The sequence below is a fragment of the Panicum hallii genome, chromosome 3 (genome assembly GCF_002211085.1).
Source record: "Panicum hallii strain FIL2 chromosome 3, PHallii_v3.1, whole genome shotgun sequence".
Classification (NCBI taxonomy): domain Eukaryota; kingdom Viridiplantae; phylum Streptophyta; class Magnoliopsida; order Poales; family Poaceae; genus Panicum; species Panicum hallii.
The window spans coordinates 14916902-14935005 of NC_038044.1; the positions used below are offsets into that span (position 1 = coordinate 14916902).

The window sequence follows — 18104 nt, forward strand, 5'->3', positions numbered from 1 at the left end:
CACCAGTCCACTTGAACCTCCCAAACATAAACAACCTTCGATGTTGGGGTGCGCCTTAGACCACCACCTAAAGCTAGGGATTTCCTTATGTATAAAAGAGGCTAAGTTGGGATCTAAGGAGTTGTTTGTGAGGTATATTGTGAGGTATAGGGACGTAGTTGCTTCGTCTAGGGATCTATTTGTAAGTTTCAGAAATTTTTTATAAATTCTAGGGATTTATTTGTAATATTTGATATCACCAATGGAATAAATATAAACAAAGTCCTAGGATTTGGAGAAGAGGACTTTTGACCATTTATTCTGTTTCTTGTTCGGTTTGCTCTTCTTCTCACTCTATTACTCTAAGATTACTAAGTAAGGTTACTAAGGTTACTATGTTGAGCTTGAGTCCTATTTACATCGTTCTGTCTAATTTCGGCTCGTCCGAACCCAACATTCGGTTAGTTCATTGACTTAGAAAAACATTCCACTCAATTGGTGATTCAATTCAAATTTAATCGCAAATTCATTTTATAGATATACTCCAATTTTAGAAAGAAAAAAAACGAGTAATGGATTTTCGATCGTCCTAACCGGATCCAATGATCCGATTGCTTCCCCAGTGCCTGTCCCTTTAGCCGACGTTGACCCGTGTCACCAGCCAATACAAAAATGGCGGGTGGTGGTGGAGGCAATGAGCACCTCGCGCGACAGCACTCAGGAGCTCCACCAGCCCAGCGTAAGGTGCCAGGCAAGAACGCCAAATGGGCAGCTCGTCACCGTACCAACCAAACCTCCATTCCAGCCGCCGCCGCCACCTTCCGTCGAACGCGCCGACGGAAGCGCGTGGCCGGGCCGAGCCGGCGGCGTCGCGGGCAGACGCGACGACGATGGGGCAGAAGCGCGCGGTGCTGGTGGGCATCAACTACCCGGGCACGGACGGGGAGCTCAAGGGCTGCCTCAACGACGTGGCCCGCATGCGCCGGTGCCTGGTGGACCGCTTCGGCTTCGACGGGGCCGGCATCCGCGTGCTCGCCGACGCCGACCCGTCCACGCCGCCGCCCACGGGGGCCAACATCCGGCTGGAGCTCGAGCGGCTCGTCCGGGACGCCCGGCCCGGCGACACGCTCTTCTTCCACTACAGCGGCCACGGCCTGCAGCTGCCCGCCGAGACCGGGGAGGACGACGACACCGGGTACGACGAGTGCATCGTGCCCTGCGACCTCAACCTCATCAAAGGTGCGCTCTCCCTTCCATTCTTGGCACTGAGTGTATCTTGTTGCTCGTTTCTGTTTGAAATGGATAGTAGCTGTCGTTCAGACTTCAGGGGCACGCTGCTTGCATCTGATTGTTACGTTTTTGGGGTGTGGAATTTCGGTTGAGGGTATGATAAGGTCATCAAAGGATATGATTTGACTGTTCAAATTTGAACATGTGAGAGATGCGTTCAGCAAATCGAATAATAAGGACTTGAAAATTCTTGAAATGGAGAGGCTGAACTGCTGACCGAAGCCATAAGCAAATAACCTCAAAGATTTCAGATACGAGCTTACTATTATTTCTTACCAGTGTTGCTATGTTTAATTATTGAGAGGAGTGATGTTAATTACTCTATCCAGCCACAGATAACTTGTGTTTTGAGGTTGTCAACCATTTCTATGAGTAAATTTGTAACATCACTTATGTGTGACTGGAGGAAGGAGTAACAAAGCACATAGTTAAAACAAAAAACAACCTGGCCACTTGGATCAAGCCGGGGGCATAAAAATGTGACTTTTGAGCCAAAAGTCTCCTTGTTCCAACTTTTCAGCTTCTGATTCGAACAAGAAGTCGAGCAAAGGGCGTTGAACAACATGGCCACGTTAGAATCTGCCAATTTCACAACCTGCCTGATACAAGTTTTTTGTTCCCTTGCAATAATCTGCTTCTGCCATTTGCACCTCTGCTGATAATTGAGCTCACCCGCTCTAATTTCCGTGTACACGCTGCAGACCAAGACTTCACGGAACTCGTGGCGAAGGTCCCCGACGGCTGCCTCTTCACCATGGTCTCCGACTCGTGCCACAGCGGCGGCCTGATCGACAAGACCAAGGAGCAGATCGGGAACAGCACCAAGCAGAGCAAGAACAACCAGCACCGGGGCGGAGACACGAAGCCTCCATCCGCTTCCGGGACCTGCACCGGCACCTCCCTCCTGCGGATCATCCGTGGGGGGTTCGAGTCTCTGGGCGCCCACCTCCCCTGCCATGGCCACCACAAGCAGAGCACCCAAAACGGCGGCAAGGAGCCGGACGCGAAGACGGAGGCAGAGCCGTCCACGATCGCCAGCGTCGCGATCGCCAACCGGTCGCTGCCGCTGCCGACGTTCATCGGGATGCTCAGGGACAAGACCGGGAGGCACGACGTCGGCGTGGGGTCGATCCGGACGACGCTGTTCCACCACTTCGGCCACGACGCCAGCCCCAAGGTCAAGAGGTTCGTGAAGGTCATGGTGGGCAGGCTCCGGCACGACGGCAAGCTGGGCGACGAGGAAGTGGAACAGCCGCACGCCTTCAGGGCGGCCCTGGAGCAGGACGCGCACAGCGTCGAGGAGGTGTACGCCGGACCGGCAGCGGCGGCTGCGGCGGCCAGGGCCGGGCTGCCCCGGAACGGCGTCCTGGTCAGCGGGTGCCAGACGGACGAGACCTCGGCGGACGCGACCACGCCCGACGGCGTGTCGTACGGCGCGCTGAGCAACGCAATCCAGGCCGTGCTCGCCGGGAGGAAGCGCGGGGCGGCGGTGACGAACCGGGAGCTTGTGGTCAGGGCGCGGGAGCTACTGTCCAAGCAGGGGTACACGCAGCAGCCCGGGCTCTACTGCAGCGACGAGCACGCCAAGCTGCCCTTCATCTGCTGAACTGAAACATCTGCGCGGTGTGCGAGTGATTGCCCACGAGGAATTCTCAGGCCAATCTATCGTTGTGTTACAGAAGAATTGACAGTTTGATTGCATCGTGGTGTGATATCGTGATGTTACCAGAAGACGTTGACATCAGCAGTTTCACTTGCCAAGATTGCAGTTGGCAGCGTCCACGCCCGCGGTGAATTCCCTACCACTACAAGAAGTCCAGACAGGCAGTCGACGGTGAAAAAAAAGAAAAGAAAAAAATTACGATGAACTGAGATCCACCAGTTCTTTGGCAGAATATGCTTGCTGCTTGGGATAAATCCAGTGAGCGGTCGCCTCTGCCATTGGAGGGATCTGCGTTTTGCCCCAGCTCACGGGCACCACTAGTGATCTGAACTTTCCAAAGCCTGGGACTGGGAGGGGACGGCGATCCCAGATCACACAGAGGACAGGGGAAATCGAAGCCACCGAGCCCCCCACACGTCGCCATCGCCGTGATCGATCACCGCCGTCTCGGCGTCTCCTCCCCCACATACCCACCGGAACCACCGTCCCGACCTCTCGCCAGCGATAAGCAAATCCCCTCCCCGTCCTCTCGTCCACAAAGCCCTCTTTCTTTACGACCCCCAAGCTCCCTGCCCCCCATACTCCCGCCCACCCGCGTCACTCTCTCAGCCCCGCTCCACCCGCCGCCGCCGCCTTCCGGAATCCCGATGGCGTCCGCGGCTGCGCCCCCGACCTCGCTCTCCCTCGTGGCCCGCGCGGCCACCAGGGCTGCCGCCGCCGCCGCCACCCCGCTGCGCAGGGGAGGCCTCGCGGCGGCGTGCCAGCCGGCGCGGTCGCTGGCGTTCGCGGCGGGCGACGCGCGGCTCGCGGTCCACGTCGCGTCGCGGTGCCGCCAGGCGTCGTCCGCGCGCGGGACCCGCGCCATGGCCACCATGGCCAAGAAGAGCGTCGGGGACCTCACGGAGGCCGACCTCGAGGGGAAGCGCGTCTTCGTGCGCGCCGACCTCAACGTGCCGCTCGACGAGAACCAGAACATCACTGACGACACCCGCGTCCGCGCCGCCGTCCCCACCATCCAGTACCTCATCGGCAAGGGCGCCAAGGTCATCCTCTCCAGCCACTTGGTGAGTCTCCGGCCTTCCCGTCTCACATCTGACTTGGTGAAGCAATGCTCTTGGCACGCACAGACAATGTAGGAACTCAGGTCCCGTGGGATCCGGGGGTTTGTGATCATCTGATTTGCTTTGGTCAAGTAATATATGGACACAGGCTATTAGTTGTGATTTTGCTTCCTGTGTTATACCGTTTCTGGGCACAAATTTGGCACTGCTGCAAAGGTGAAACACAAGTTTTTTTGGGAAAAAAAAGTTGGTTACAACAGGAAAAAGTCTGATATTCTAATTCAGCACCTGTTTGTAACTTTTATTTTAGAAATTTGGTATCTGACTGTTGCACTTCGGGTACACACAAAATGTAGGAGCCCAGGACTTGTAGAATGATACTCCCTCCGTCCCAAATTACAATTCGTTTTGGCTTTTCTAGATATATATATTTTGCTATGCATCTAGATGTATACTATATTTAGATACACAGCAAAATATATGTATATAGAAAAGTCAAAACGAATTGTAATTTGGGACGGAGGGGAGTAGTTTTCAATTATATTATTATGCGAGTTGTTTATGCACACTGGCTATAGTAGCAAATTTGCCTTCTATGTTGACTGAATTTACATGAAAGATTGCTAGACTAAGATATTAGTTCAGAGACAGCTTCTATTTCATCCAATTTTGATTATATCCACCTTTTCCTCTGGATGTGCAGGGTCGCCCTAAGGGTGTTACTCCCAAGTTTAGCTTAGCTCCCATTGTACCACGGCTGTCTGAGCTTCTTGGTATTCAGGTATTCATATATTCTACATCATTGGTACTTCAAACTGGATCAGATGTGGTATGTGCCATTGATTGTACTGACTAAACCATGTCTGTACCCACCAATAGGTGCAAAAAGCTGACGATGTTATTGGCCCTGAAGTTGAGAAATTGGTGTCTGCCTTGCCCAATGGTGGTGTTTTGCTTCTCGAGAACGTAAGATTTTACAAGGAAGAGGAGAAGAATGACCCAGAGTTTGCACAGAAGCTTGCCTCCCTTGCAGATCTTTATGTTAATGATGCATTTGGAACAGCCCACAGGGCACACGCATCAACTGAGGGAGTCACCAAGTTCTTGAAGCCTTCTGTTGCAGGGTTCCTTTTGCAGAAGGTTATCTTTCTTTTTTATGTTTATTTTCCATTCTTGAACTTAACACACACTACGAAAAAGTGGTATGAAAATGAAATGCTATCTAAAGTATAAAATTTAGATTCTCTTTTCTCCTCCTCCTCAACCTCAATCTGAACCTTTTGTTATTCTACAAAATGAATTCACAGGAGCTTGACTACCTTGTTGGAGCTGTTTCAAGCCCTAAACGTCCATTTGCTGCCATCGTGGGTGGCTCAAAGGTGTCATCCAAGATTGGGGTTATTGAATCCCTGTTGGAAAAGTGTGATATCCTTCTTTTGGGTGGTGGTATGATCTTCACATTTTACAAGGCACAAGGACTTTCTGTTGGTTCTTCGTTAGTCGAGGAAGACAAACTTGAGCTCGCAACATCTCTGCTTGCAAAGGCAAAGGAAAAGGGTGTCTCCCTTATGTTGCCAACTGATGTTGTCATTGCTGATAAGTTTGCCCCTGATGCTAACAGCCAGGTTTGTTGAACCTTGTTCTTCCCTTATCAGCAGAGCTTTTGTAGTGAAGTGGAAGCATCTCTCAATTCTGCACAGGGAGAAACTTGACCATAGAATTTTTCTACAGATTGTTCCAGCATCTTCAATTCCTGATGGTTGGATGGGGCTGGACATCGGCCCAGATTCTGTTGCTTCATTCAATGCAGCCCTGGACACAACCCAGACAGTCATCTGGAACGGGCCCATGGGTGTTTTTGAATTCGACAAGTTCGCTGTAGGAACTGAGGTAAAGCCCAGCTCAAATATGCTGATGCAGCTTCACTATGTAACATTGTAACTGAGGAAAGTTTGCAACGAAAGAAACTTAACCCTGATATCTCTTTTGTAGGCTGTTGCGAAGAAGTTGGCAGAGCTTAGCGGCAAGGGTGTCACAACCATCATTGGAGGTGGAGACTCTGTTGCAGCCGTTGAGAAGGTGGGAGTTGCTGATGTTATGAGCCACATTTCAACGGGAGGTGGAGCTAGCTTGGAATTGTTGGAAGGAAAGGAGCTTCCTGGAGTTATTGCATTGGATGAAGCCGCCACGGTGACTGTATGAAGCTAAGTTTTCAATTTGTTTCACCTTCATCTTCGTGTACCGTGTAAACTTGTTACATTCTTGCTCGCTCCTTATCAGCCGCTCGAAATGTAAGAGATCAATGCTTTATAGAGCCACTGGAAATTGTTTGAATAACTACACAATAATATGTGTTTACCTGAGTCATAACAAACCCCTAAAGGGCACTATAGCCTATTTGGCTTTTGGTTACTTGGGAGTTTCGTGTACCAGGATCTGATTTTCTGAGCAAGGGTGTGAATTTTTTTTCTCTCTTTGCGAGAGAAGCAAACTTTAGGTTGTTGGCCGTTGGAAGGTAGATGTACGTTGTGGAGGTCTGGTACTCAAAATTTCTTGGATCTTGGCGCCGTATAATTTCAGTCTGGAATCAGGACAATTATGCACTCTCTAGAAATATTTTAGTTTATTATCTCTATTGAGCAATATCAATAAGCTTTTCTCTAAGATGTCACAAGTGTATTTGCAAGACGAAAAAACAGAAGGAATTCAACAAACAAACTAAAGGCCGCAGACTGATCATACCGATCACTGAAAACAAACTTAGCCGCATAGTCATGCAGACGATTTGCTGGGGAAGTCAACATATCTTTAATCTCAGAAATGCCAGATTGATAAAATGAAATGAATGCCGCTTCTCACTGATACAGAAACATATTGTCTGTGGCAAAGCAGTGCCGGTAAATAGAATTAACAGAATGATAACAGTAAAAATGGTGTTGGTCCGCCAGCTAGTAATCGCTAGTGATGACCCTATCTGAAACTAGCATCATGAAGTTGCAGCAGCTGACAAGAAAGCAGGAACCAACAAATGGAGCCTATTCCCAATCTATACTGACTGAAACCTTTTTTTAAAAAAAATAAAACTGACTGAAACCTAAAGCTTGAACAGATCCAGCAGTGGCTTGGTACGTTTCTCCCCTTGATTGCTGCCACCCTGCAATTCCTGTGCCTGTTAGTTTTCAGCAAATGCAAGAATTCAGTTAGCATAACATATGTATTTGGAGTGCAAATTTTGCAAATTATTATCGGGATAAATGGAAAAGATTCGGTAAGAATAGAAAGCTATAAATTCGTCGGATCAAAGCCCATCCTTGAACGTGGACCAATGCAGTTTGTAAAACAAACCTGTCTCGAGGAGCTTGACGGGCCGTCGTCCGGCTCGAAACCACGAGGACACCACGGGTTGAACGCAGATGCTCTGCCGCCGTCTCTGGTGTCCACCGCGGCCGGCGCCGGAACAGAAGAAGTAGCTTGAGCGCCTGCTGCGGCGGCCTGAACGCCAAGAGCTAGAGTAGTAGCAGTATCATGATAAGCCCCAGCATACTCCATCCTGATTGGCAGACCACGGTGAGCAACCATAGCACCGGCTGGGACTGGATATGAGGGTGCCAGGCCGCCAATGGTGTTCGCAATGGCGGTCTGCGTTGCAGGGAGAGGCAGAGCAGTGCCGGTCACTGAGCTTGCCGATGTTGACCAGCGTCTGAATCCAGGAGCTGCTGGCATATAGAGTGCAGCTAGGTGAGGAGCTGGAGCTCTCATGACGCCATTCGGCCCCATGCCGCTGCTGTTCGGCTGGGAGAAGGGCGGCGCGAGGTAAGCCGGCCTAGGGGCAATGGAAGCTGACGTTCTGTTGATGATGCCGTATCCGTTGGTGCTTGCCACGGCTGGCATGGTTGGCCAGCGTCCGGCTCCGGCCATTGATGCCATGGCAGATGTAGGAAGATGAGGCGCAGGAGCTCTCTGGATGCCGTGAGAGAACGAACCACCGTTGCTCCACCCGAATGGCAGCGTCGAAGCAGGACGATGAGCAGGAACGACATTGGAGGTACTGCCTTGGTCCCGAGGGTCTGCCGTGGCCATCACTCTCTTCTGTCCTTCTCCTGTTGGTGTGACGGGGAATAACGGAAGACATGGGTCAGGAGTTCTTGGAACCATATATGAGGGTGCAGGAACGCCATAGCTTGACTCTAAAATTGGCGCCGCAAGATGATCCGGTGCAGATGGAGTCATCTGGGAGTGCATCCCGGCGGTGTTGCTCCAAATCAAACTTGCTTCATCGTGAGAACCGGGAGGCGCCAAACTTAGCAGCGCCGCAGCATCTTTAAGCTCCTTTCCTTTCAGGCGTTTCCTGGCAACAAGTGAAAACATTCCAGTTGTGATCTCATGATGATGGATGCTATGCTACCATTCAGAATGAAGTGCTAAATAAGCAGCTACCAGAATTCCGCTCCCATTTCCATCAAGATCTTTTGCAGCTCTGCAAGCTCTGACGACCACTGAAAATCCTGCTTGTTCCTCGCTGGCGTCAGGTGATTGGGCTGCAGAACTCCCACGATGCTCCGGCTTCTGTCCGAGAATCCATAGGCAGGCACGAAGGGCTGGAATGTTTTGGAATTGAATCGGCATCAACATTAGGATCTATATACCAGAGAGCAACTTGCATAGACTTTCTGATTGTTCTGGTTCATAAAAATAGAAGATCTGAAGCTTACCAAGATAAGGCGCTGTTTGTAGTAGAAACAGAATCGATCCGTGTCAAAATCTGGTGCATCATCTAAGAATCCCAGCACCTGAATTGAGTGAAATGGACAGGGGTGAACATGGAGTTGCTACAAATCCAAGCATTGATGTTAAATGGAGAAGGACAAAATGTGTATGGTTCACTCAATAACTTCTCTTTCGTTAGCATAGAAGACAGACAGACACATGCACATACATGAGACAGACTCTTACACAACACTAGCACACACATGTGCGTCTCCAACTGACTGCCACCACACAGTGCGGCGCTTCCCACACTTGAAACATTGAAGCTGAAGTCATAGTTAACGATCATTTGAAAATTTTCCATTTTATCTAGAGTGACTTTGTAGGCCACTTTGGTTGACATGAATAATGTGTCTACTTTTCGTGCTGTGAACATGGTTAGCTATTGAGAAATTCAATTACAAGAAAATTTGGCATACCACTTCGTCTTCCCTTTCTGTCGCGCTGCACCTGTATCTGATGTGTTGACTATGCTTGAGCTCAGTCACAAGGTTACGGCGCTTAACCTCTTCTCCCCGAAGGATGATTCTAAAGTGCACAGGTAGTCCCATATACAAGATGGAAACATAGGCCTGCAGGAAACGGCAATTTAGTAACATATAAACAGATGATTTGCAGAAATGAATTTCTTCAGAAAAAGTAACTGCAGAAATGATTGTGTGTGTAGCACTTGCCCTGAGAGATCTCCTGTATTGATACACCACATGATTTTGATCCCATACAGCTTTGTTTTCTGCATGCGTCGTCGCAGCACTAATTCTGATATCCTGAAATAAGCGAGCAGAAGGAACTGATGAACTGTTCAATGGCGAGGAATGTGTACAAGTAAGAGTTTATGAACAAAATGGGCCTCCATGTGATAAAAAAGAAGAAAGATTATAATTCATGATATGACCTCCATGATAATAGTAGTCATGGCACAGTAGTAGAGTCCTTTCTAGATGTCATAGCTTAACATTGAAATACAAACGATTTACTGTAAAACTAGTATTAATACAATAATGACAATACAAAAATACCTCTCCCTACACTCTTTAATCGGTATGTGGTTGTTACCTTTGTGTCAGTGTTGAAGTCGAGGTCCAAGTCGCCTTTAGCGTCTCGCGACAGGTTGAACACGATGATTTTTGTTCCATGTGGACCGATGTCGTTGAACTGTGTAGCGGCAGACACATCAACAAACATTTCAGTGCACAGCCATTTCAAGTTCATGTTTGCAGCAAGTCAGTAGCACAATACGGTTTCAAATACAAATTCAGTAACGTAATTAATGTTGCATCAAGAGACTGAACGAGCGTCCCAAACACACATTTTGTAGCATCTCTTCTTCTGAATTATAGGGCGACAATTTCTGCAACATCGACATGTTGATACAGAACTGCCCTGGGTTGCGCTCACATCTTCTGATTTCAGCCGTCACCGGATCATATTTGTAATTCACCTAAAGCAAGAAAAAGTATTTTGGAATATGTTAGCATTTCTGTTCATTTCCAATGGCCCCAAAAGAATGTTTAGTCATCAGACAGCATGGTCAGTGCCAAATGAGCATTATCTCACAGACACACCATGGGTATTACGATGCGTTTTTGATCTGTTTCCTCTCCGGAAAGAGAGCGGAGCCCGATGGATTGAGTTGGCGTGCTGGAACCAAACAAGAAAATAATGTGTTAATTTGACGAAGTAAAGAGACACAAAATACAAATGGTACTTGTTGGTACGCCTGAAATAAAGATGACTTCTTATGTGTCCCTAACACAGTTGCACAGCAAACAGCCAAACAGTATAAAACTAATGTCCCTACCTCAGGAAGTTCTCCAGATTCCTGTACAAACTGAGATATTTCATACGATTTTTGAAATCTTAGTAGGACCTAGGGGAAAAAAAATCTGACCTGGTATGCACGTGACGGGTGAAAATGATGGCACCCGCGCCAAGGCAGTTTATGGCAGCCTTGAATCCTGCCCCATCTGATCAGAAATTTTCAAAAGACGTTAGCTGTAGCACTAAACATGGCAAGGATGAGAAGGTGAGGGCTGACAAAGACATGGAATACATACTCTGCCCAATTGAATCAGGTGGCTTCCTATTTGGACATGCAGAGGTCATACACTTCCATAGGGAAATAGGGTTCATGCCTCCACCATCGTCTTCATGCACAACAAATGTATTCGGATGAATTCAGAGAACTTTCAATTAAAGACACTGTCATAACAAGCATGTATGGAATTTCTATGAAAAATGGATTGGAATTGCAGCGAGGATCAGAACCTTGCACGAGCAACGACGGAGATCCGTTGCGTGGACTGACGACGCTGTCGATCAACACTCTGGTAGCACCATTCGGTACCTGTGTTTCAACAAGAGGGAATTCAGCAAGAAACCGAAACATGCATGGCACGTGAGGATGGACTTGTCAAGAATGTAGCAGCTCTGTGCTCCCTCGTCAAGGCTAGGCAATGGACAAGGGATTTTCACCTCGTCTACCGCATTGTCCAGCAGCTCCGCAACAGCTGCAAGAGTGAAGAAGCACATGAGAACACAATATATATACACAAGAACAGCCATGTAGTATGACCGTATATGAACCAAAAAACTTATCAAAATGCATACCGCCAAACAACCACCGGTGTGAAGTTTCATTCCCGTCCTGCGACATGGGGCGAACACGCTCCCGGTGGATAAGATCTGTCACAAGTTAGTTTGACAAGAACTGCAGTAAGACATCGATCGGTAATTCGGTATGCAGATCTCTCCATGGATTCAGAGTACCCATGAAACGAGTAATGTACAGTGTTGCAGCAGACAGATCAATGTAAGTGTACTACCTTTAGCTTGTCTGGAAGGACACTGCTGGGTCTCATTTGCACCACCGCTTCCTCCTAACACTTGGCTGCTGAGCCTTGCAGCTGATCTTGCGGCCTGAGAAGTTGACACGGCTGCTACTATGGCATTCAGTTTGCCGAGTATGGAATCACCAGGCTTGGGGTCACGGCTGGTTCCGGCATCCCGTTCGCGCTTTCCGAGATGGATGCTGGCTTGGCAGGTTTCTGTTTGTGATCTCTGCCGACGGGAGTGGACTTCCACCTCTTCCGAGTCCGCTCCTGTCCGTGCACATCCATATCGGAAGAGATCAGCCAGAGCCCAGATGGCAGATAGAAGATGTAAGCAAAAATGTATGGGATATTTGAGCGATATAAAAACGCCTGCCTTTCGTTAAAAAAGGAAGTGAATCGGACAATAAGCCAAAGTGTACCGGGCATTAATGAGAAGAACACGTACCACGTTGATTTGCTTGTTGCACAGGAGAGACAGTTTTCTCGTTATCATCCGCTCCTAAGGATCCATTGCCGATCCCTGGTTCTGAACTGCTGGCACTGGGGCTACTCCCAAGCTCTTCACTCCGGAATTCTAGGGCACTCATTTTGGCTTGCACTAGAGGGTATGGCGGTGCGAGAAGGTTGCCTTTCACTTGCCACTTGTGCAGTTGTGTGTTATACACAGGTCGACAGACTTCCCACGGTGACTGTTAGCTTGGTGTATAACAGCTCCTGTCCATTTCCATATGTGAAGGTGTTACACAAATGGTAATAATGGAGGATAAAAAACGTGAACTGGATGCTAGAAATCAAGACATACAGTAACTAGAAAATAAAACTAGAAAGAGATAGAAAGGAATGTAGATTCTATAGCCTAAACAAAACTTCTTTCCGTGTTGTTTTATGGAATATTTGCAAAGCCCCTACCTTTTAGTTAAAAATGTTTGGACAAAAAGAAAACTCGCCTATGACATGAGCCATCACACATTTGACGAGCTAGTGTGTATCCAATTATCCACTTTTTTACTGTTGTCCCACTCTTTCCCCCCGCAGCAATTTCCTCACTTTTGCTGCCTCCATCTACTCCAACTATCCTCTCCCTCGCTCCTATCTTATTACATTGCAAGTCATCACAGTTGTCATCAGCGCGACCTTTGAGGCTATAGCTAGTAGTCACTCTAATACCTCCCCTCACACTTTCACTTCAGGTGGTGAGTAACACCCTATCGATTGCTAGCAATTTTCCGTAATCCGACTTCACGCCCAAACCCTAATTCCTATCCCCTAACTCATAAACCCCACCTACTCCGACCCAAATCATGTGACTCTCAAACATGTTTATTCAGAAAAAAGAAGAGGTGGAGAATAAAGTTGATAACCAATTTTCATACCTCGGTTCACCTGTGTCGGAACAAGAGTCGCTCCTTGGAGCCACTAGTGAGGTTGAATCAACAAATACATATTGAACTATTCACCAAATGCCTCCCTTTATCGCCGAGCCACCTTAGTGCAAGATGCGGCAACACGAGAGTTACAAGGGGAGCGGCAACAAACTTGCAAACCTGATGACGAGGTAACGAGGTGTTGAATTGAGGCCTGCGATGGAATGGTGCGCGGCGGCAAAAGGGAACTCGAATAGTGTGGCAGCGCGATTAGAATGGGACGACGGCGCGGTTAGGTTTAGAAGAGGTATGTACGCTGGGTAGGTTGATTTATAGGGAGGAAGAGGAGGGTGTAAACACGAGTGCTATGTCCCAGGGTTTAAAAGTAATCCACCATGGTTCTAAAATTGGAAATTTGGCTAGCTACATTCCTCTTTTTTTTTAAAAAAAACAGCCACATTCCTCATTTGGTTGGTCAAAGTGTGAAAGGTACACAACAACTATTCATATTAGACTTGTGCATGGGCCGAGCCGGGCCGGGCTTGTACTAGGCCACGAAAGAGCTGGCAATGGCTGGTTTTGAACCTGTAAAGCTGCGCTGTCACGCAGCCAATCCAGGTGATCGACTTTGTTGGCCTGGAGTCGGATTGCTGCCTGGATACAGCTGTAGGTCCCATAAAACAGCCCCTATATGTTTCGGTCCCAGGCGAGAGAAGCCCAACTCCCTAGGCATCAGATTTGAGAAATGGCCAATGGGTGGGCTGAGCTGAGGTTCGGGCCGGGCTGCATGTTACTACTTTCAAATAAATCAAGTTAATGTGGAGAGTAGCATGATTTTTTCGGGTCATAACAGGGCTGCCAGGTCACGTTCGTAGGAGTTTTTTTTAAAAAAGGGGATAAAAAAATTAAAATTCGAAAAAGGGGAGCCGGATGGGAGAAATTAGGAAAATGGGTACCTCCCGCCCTTTAAACGGGCGGAAAGGGACCTCCCGCCCACCCATCGGGCGGGAGGTTCCAAAAAAATTTCTAGGGGCTTCTTCGCGAATAAGAAAAGTTTCTTATTCGCGAAGAGGTCCCTGAAGCAGGCCTCCCGCCCGGTCAGCGGGCGGGAGGTCCCCTGGTTGTGATTTTTGTTATATTTTCTTAGAATTTATGTTTCACAAGCTATTTGAAATTCAGACTTTTTTCAAAAAGAAGATTTATTCGCCATACTCTTATGTATGCATATAAAATTTTAATTTAATTTTACGAAAAAGATTACGGTATCAAAAACTCGTACGAAGATAGTTAAACGATAACGTTTTGCAACGTAGAATCCAAATATTCTGTCTTCAGTCAATGCGGCAAATATTACAAATACACATCCAGGTGTGATACAATCTCAACGCGGCAAATATTACACATGAGCAAACAACGTTCAAATAAAATTGCAACTAAATGATGCCTGATGACGTACTAGCACTGGATCGGCGACGTCTCCCACTCCTTGATGCAACCGGAGGTCTTCCATCTGTAGCATCACCTGTAGGGCCAGCTTCAGCAGAACTGGGGCCAGCATCATTGTTTGGACAACGTTTATACGTGTGTCCAATCTGATTACATGCACTGCAGCGCTGTATCCTCGGACGGAGCTCTGACTCATCCATATCATTACGAATACGCCGTGTCCGACGGCGCCCTCTCCTGAACCCGTGATGATCTTGGGTCTGGAATATATATAACAGGATTCGCCGTCTCAGTGAACGATCCAACCAAACGGAACCCATAGATCTCATACTGTCAGATGCAGGCAATTGTCTCCTTTCTGAAGTAATGGGAAACATATATATCGACAGGATGTCGAATATCCGCACAAGCAGCCATTACATGAGAACAAGGTAAGTGCAGCAACTTGAGCCTCATGCATGAGCAATAATAAGTTCCATCAAACTTGAGAATGCACTCCTTTACAGGAGTTTGATGTCTCATGCCACGTCGCGCCCTGTCTTTAGGAGATACCTCAAACTTGAGCTCCTGTGTACCACATTGCCGTACGTGGTGTGGCCGGATGCTTTCTGCCTTCTTAGTCATATATTCTGTTACCATGAATCCAAAATTTCTGTCAGAATCTCGCATGAATACCTAATTTTTAGTGAACCGCTCCCTAAAATAATCGGTACACCCGCGGACGATGAATTCCATAATTGCAACCAGTGAAAGCCCATGAACACCTCGCAGCACCCAATTGTAAACCTCGGCGAAGTTGGTGGTCATTATGCCGTACCTTGCACCATCGGTGTCATAAAGTAACACCCACTTCTCCTTTGATTCATTCTCAATCCATTCAGAAAAGGTTTTCACCGCTGACCCAGACCTTCTGCGAGTACGTGCAATATCTGTTGGCAAAGGGCACAAAGCCTCTGCTTCATCCTGTGCAGTTATGTTTTTTGATGCGTCCTCGGCTCTTTTCTTCCTGGTCAGTTCATCAAGTTTCTGCCACTGCTTGTTAAATTTTTGCTGATTCGTTTCCTTGCATAGCCTCTTGAACATATCCATAAGGTGCTTGTTCTTGAATTGCCTGAAAAAGTTTGCACCGATATGTCTCATGCACTACCTACTGCGAACATCACGCCACTTGAGCGGCTCTCCGGTCTCTACACACCCCTGCTGCAAATCTAGTATTGCCCTCAGTATGCCAGCGTGACGATCATGAATCAGGCAGACATCTTCCCTATCCCAAATCACTGCAAGCTTAACCCGCTCCAGGAACCAGTACCAACTGTCCGTGTTCTCACTCTCAACAAAAGCAAAAGCAACAGGCAGCAATTGATTATTTCCATCCACTCCAATAGCTGTCAGCATTTGCAATCTATACTTTCTTGTGAGAAAGTTCCCGTCGATGCACAGGAGAGGCCGGCAGTGATGGAATGCGTTAATGCATGGACCCAAGCTGAAAAAGACCCGCTGCAATGTGTAGGGCGGACCTTCTCCTCTGTCTAGAGTTTTCAGGTCATAATAGCTTTGAGGATTTCTCTGACATAGGATGGCCAGCAATCGAGGAACATTATCATATGCAGCCTCGAACGTACCAAACCTCATCTCCAACACCTTTTGTTTTGCACTCCACGCCTTGCTGTACGAGATGGTATACTTGTACTTTTCCTGAATGTACCTGATAATAGACTTTGGTTCATATGACAAGTTGTCTATTATCGTCCCGTACATCTCATTTGCGATGTATTGCGACGTGAGGTTGCGATGGGTCTTCTGCACCCCAGGCAAATGACAAGTGTGCTGAGTGACAATGGAGCATTCCCAATAATCTTTCCATTTACCCTTATAGGCATGCACCCGCCATGGACAGCCCTCGTTCACACATACCATATCGTACTTACGAGATTTGCACTCGACTGTTTTAAACTCTCGCATAAGAGAGAGAGACCAGCACTTAACAACTTTCTTCACCTCTTCAATTGAGTGGTACCTCGCACCCTGGATAATTTTATTCTCCCTGCAATCCAAAGGCCAGCTAGATCCGTCATCTACGACAAGATGACTGAAGTCGCTGCTTACCCAATCTTGAGGCACATCATCGTCATCATCAGACGAATCGGCATTCATTGCTTCGTCCAATTCACGTTCTTCGTCTTGCAGCTGTTCAACAATGAAGGATATGTTCTCCCCCTCATCAGCCACCCATTGAGGTGCTGCGGTCCCACCTACCTCAATATTTGCCTCCTCAACTTCTTCATCAATATTTTCATCCCCCGGAGCAGCTTCAATGTTTATCAAAGGGTTCTGGTGCACACTGACAAGGAGTACCAGTGGCCATTGCCAATGACTTGCATTTTGCAGATAATTTAACCAGTCCTCGTTGCTTGCAAGTGGCATCAGCTCCCAGATCAAAGCGTGAGTGGTACGATTTATGACGCATTGAACACTCACAGTGTGTGTCTCCTGATTAATCCTTAATCCCCTCATTAACCAGTTGCATAGGGATTCAAATGTCCTCTCATGCGGTCTGGTAATTCCTCTAACCGCACAGTTGAATTCACTTAAATCTACCCCATTCGGCCCATAAATCACATTTCCTTCTCCGTAATATATACTGAAAATACCCTTCTCGGAAGACATATCTATCAATCATTAATAAACTAGTTATACTACATATTAATACACAACGACGACCCTAAATTTCAGCGATTCTCAGATTATATTTTACAGATTCTAAACTATTCAGAATATAAATTATACTAAAAATAAATGAAAATACTAAAAACTATTCAAAACATAACTACTCTAAGAAATATTTCCTAAATTATAATTATTTTCAAGTACTTGTACGGCTAGAATGAGAATATACCTCCAAATCGACGTGTGAACAGGGCTTCGCCGCTTCCTCTTCTCTCTTCCTCTCCTCTCTTTCTCTTTTTTCTGATTTTTGCTGGACAAAATGAAATTTTCGGAGCAGGTTGGGGCTTATATAGCCGGGGGGACCTCCCGCCCGACCAATGGGCGGGATGCCCCTCAGCACAACATCCTGCCCTTTGGTTGGGCGGGATGCCCTCGCAGGGACCTCTTCGCGAATTTCTTATTTGCGAAGAGGCCCTCAGGGAACCTCCCGCCCACCCGGGAGGTCCCCGGCCCCACGCGTACCGCCCGTTCAGCGGGCGGGAGGCACCCATTTCTTAAAATATTCCCAACTGGCACCTTTTTCGAATTTTAATTTTTTTTAATCCTTTTTTTTAAAAAAACTCACGTTCGTAGCATCCAACAAACTTGAGTGAGTGGGTCAAAGCTCAGCTAGACTTGGGCTTTCCGGATTTTTTTTTTTGAAAACTACTTGGGCTTTTCTTAGGCTAGGCTCTTTAATGCCTATGTTGGGTTGATATTGAACTTTTCTAAGAACTACCAACATACAATGCATGGGTGCATACCGATAGCTTTAGCTTGCTAGTTTAGCACCTAAGCTCACGAACAAAAATCCAAAGCCAACATATAACAATCATGTGACATGCATTCTCCTCACTCCGAATTCTCTAAACCTGAACAATATAATTGCAAGGAAACGTAATGGAAGACTGCATTACTGTCATACTGTGGTACCCTAACAACCCGAGTGCTCTTGTGCTCTTCTATTATAGGGCTCACTGTCAACTGCACGTTC

General features: G+C 47.4%; 2 protein-coding genes across 2 annotated transcripts; both read left to right on the forward strand.

The window, feature by feature from the left end:
• Positions 1-696: 696 nt before the first annotated feature.
• On the forward strand, positions 697-2953 carry LOC112884973 (metacaspase-6-like). The gene is made up of 2 exons (XM_025950629.1): positions 697-1218; positions 1971-2953. Exons 1-2 carry the CDS (start codon positions 744-746, stop codon positions 2873-2875), a joined length of 1380 nt encoding a protein of 459 aa, XP_025806414.1. The 5' UTR covers positions 697-743; the 3' UTR covers positions 2876-2953.
• Positions 2954-3505: 552 nt separating this feature from the next.
• Positions 3506-6367, forward strand: LOC112884972 (phosphoglycerate kinase, chloroplastic). Its single transcript, XM_025950628.1, has 6 exons — positions 3506-3996; positions 4697-4774; positions 4873-5133; positions 5301-5618; positions 5725-5883; positions 5986-6367. Exons 1-6 carry the CDS (start codon positions 3580-3582, stop codon positions 6193-6195), a joined length of 1443 nt encoding a protein of 480 aa, XP_025806413.1. The 5' UTR covers positions 3506-3579; the 3' UTR covers positions 6196-6367.
• The last annotated feature ends 11737 nt before the right edge of the window (positions 6368-18104 follow it).

What these genes read in the sequence shown, in the direction of transcription:
- LOC112884973 (XM_025950629.1), top strand. Translation starts at nt 744, where the DNA reads ATGGGCAGCTCGTCACCGTACCAACCAAACCTCCATTCCAGCCGCCGC. An exon ending in CGACCTCAACCTCATCAAAG is followed by an intron (nt 1,219 to 1,970) that starts GTGCGCTCTCCC and finishes TACACGCTGCAG; the next exon opens with ACCAAGACTTCACGGAACTC.
- LOC112884972 (XM_025950628.1), top strand. Translation starts at nt 3,580, where the DNA reads ATGGCGTCCGCGGCTGCGCCCCCGACCTCGCTCTCCCTCGTGGCCCGC. An exon ending in CAGGGTTCCTTTTGCAGAAG is followed by an intron (nt 5,134 to 5,300) that starts GTTATCTTTCTT and finishes ATGAATTCACAG; the next exon opens with GAGCTTGACTACCTTGTTGG. An exon ending in CCCCTGATGCTAACAGCCAG is followed by an intron (nt 5,619 to 5,724) that starts GTTTGTTGAACC and finishes ATTTTTCTACAG; the next exon opens with ATTGTTCCAGCATCTTCAAT.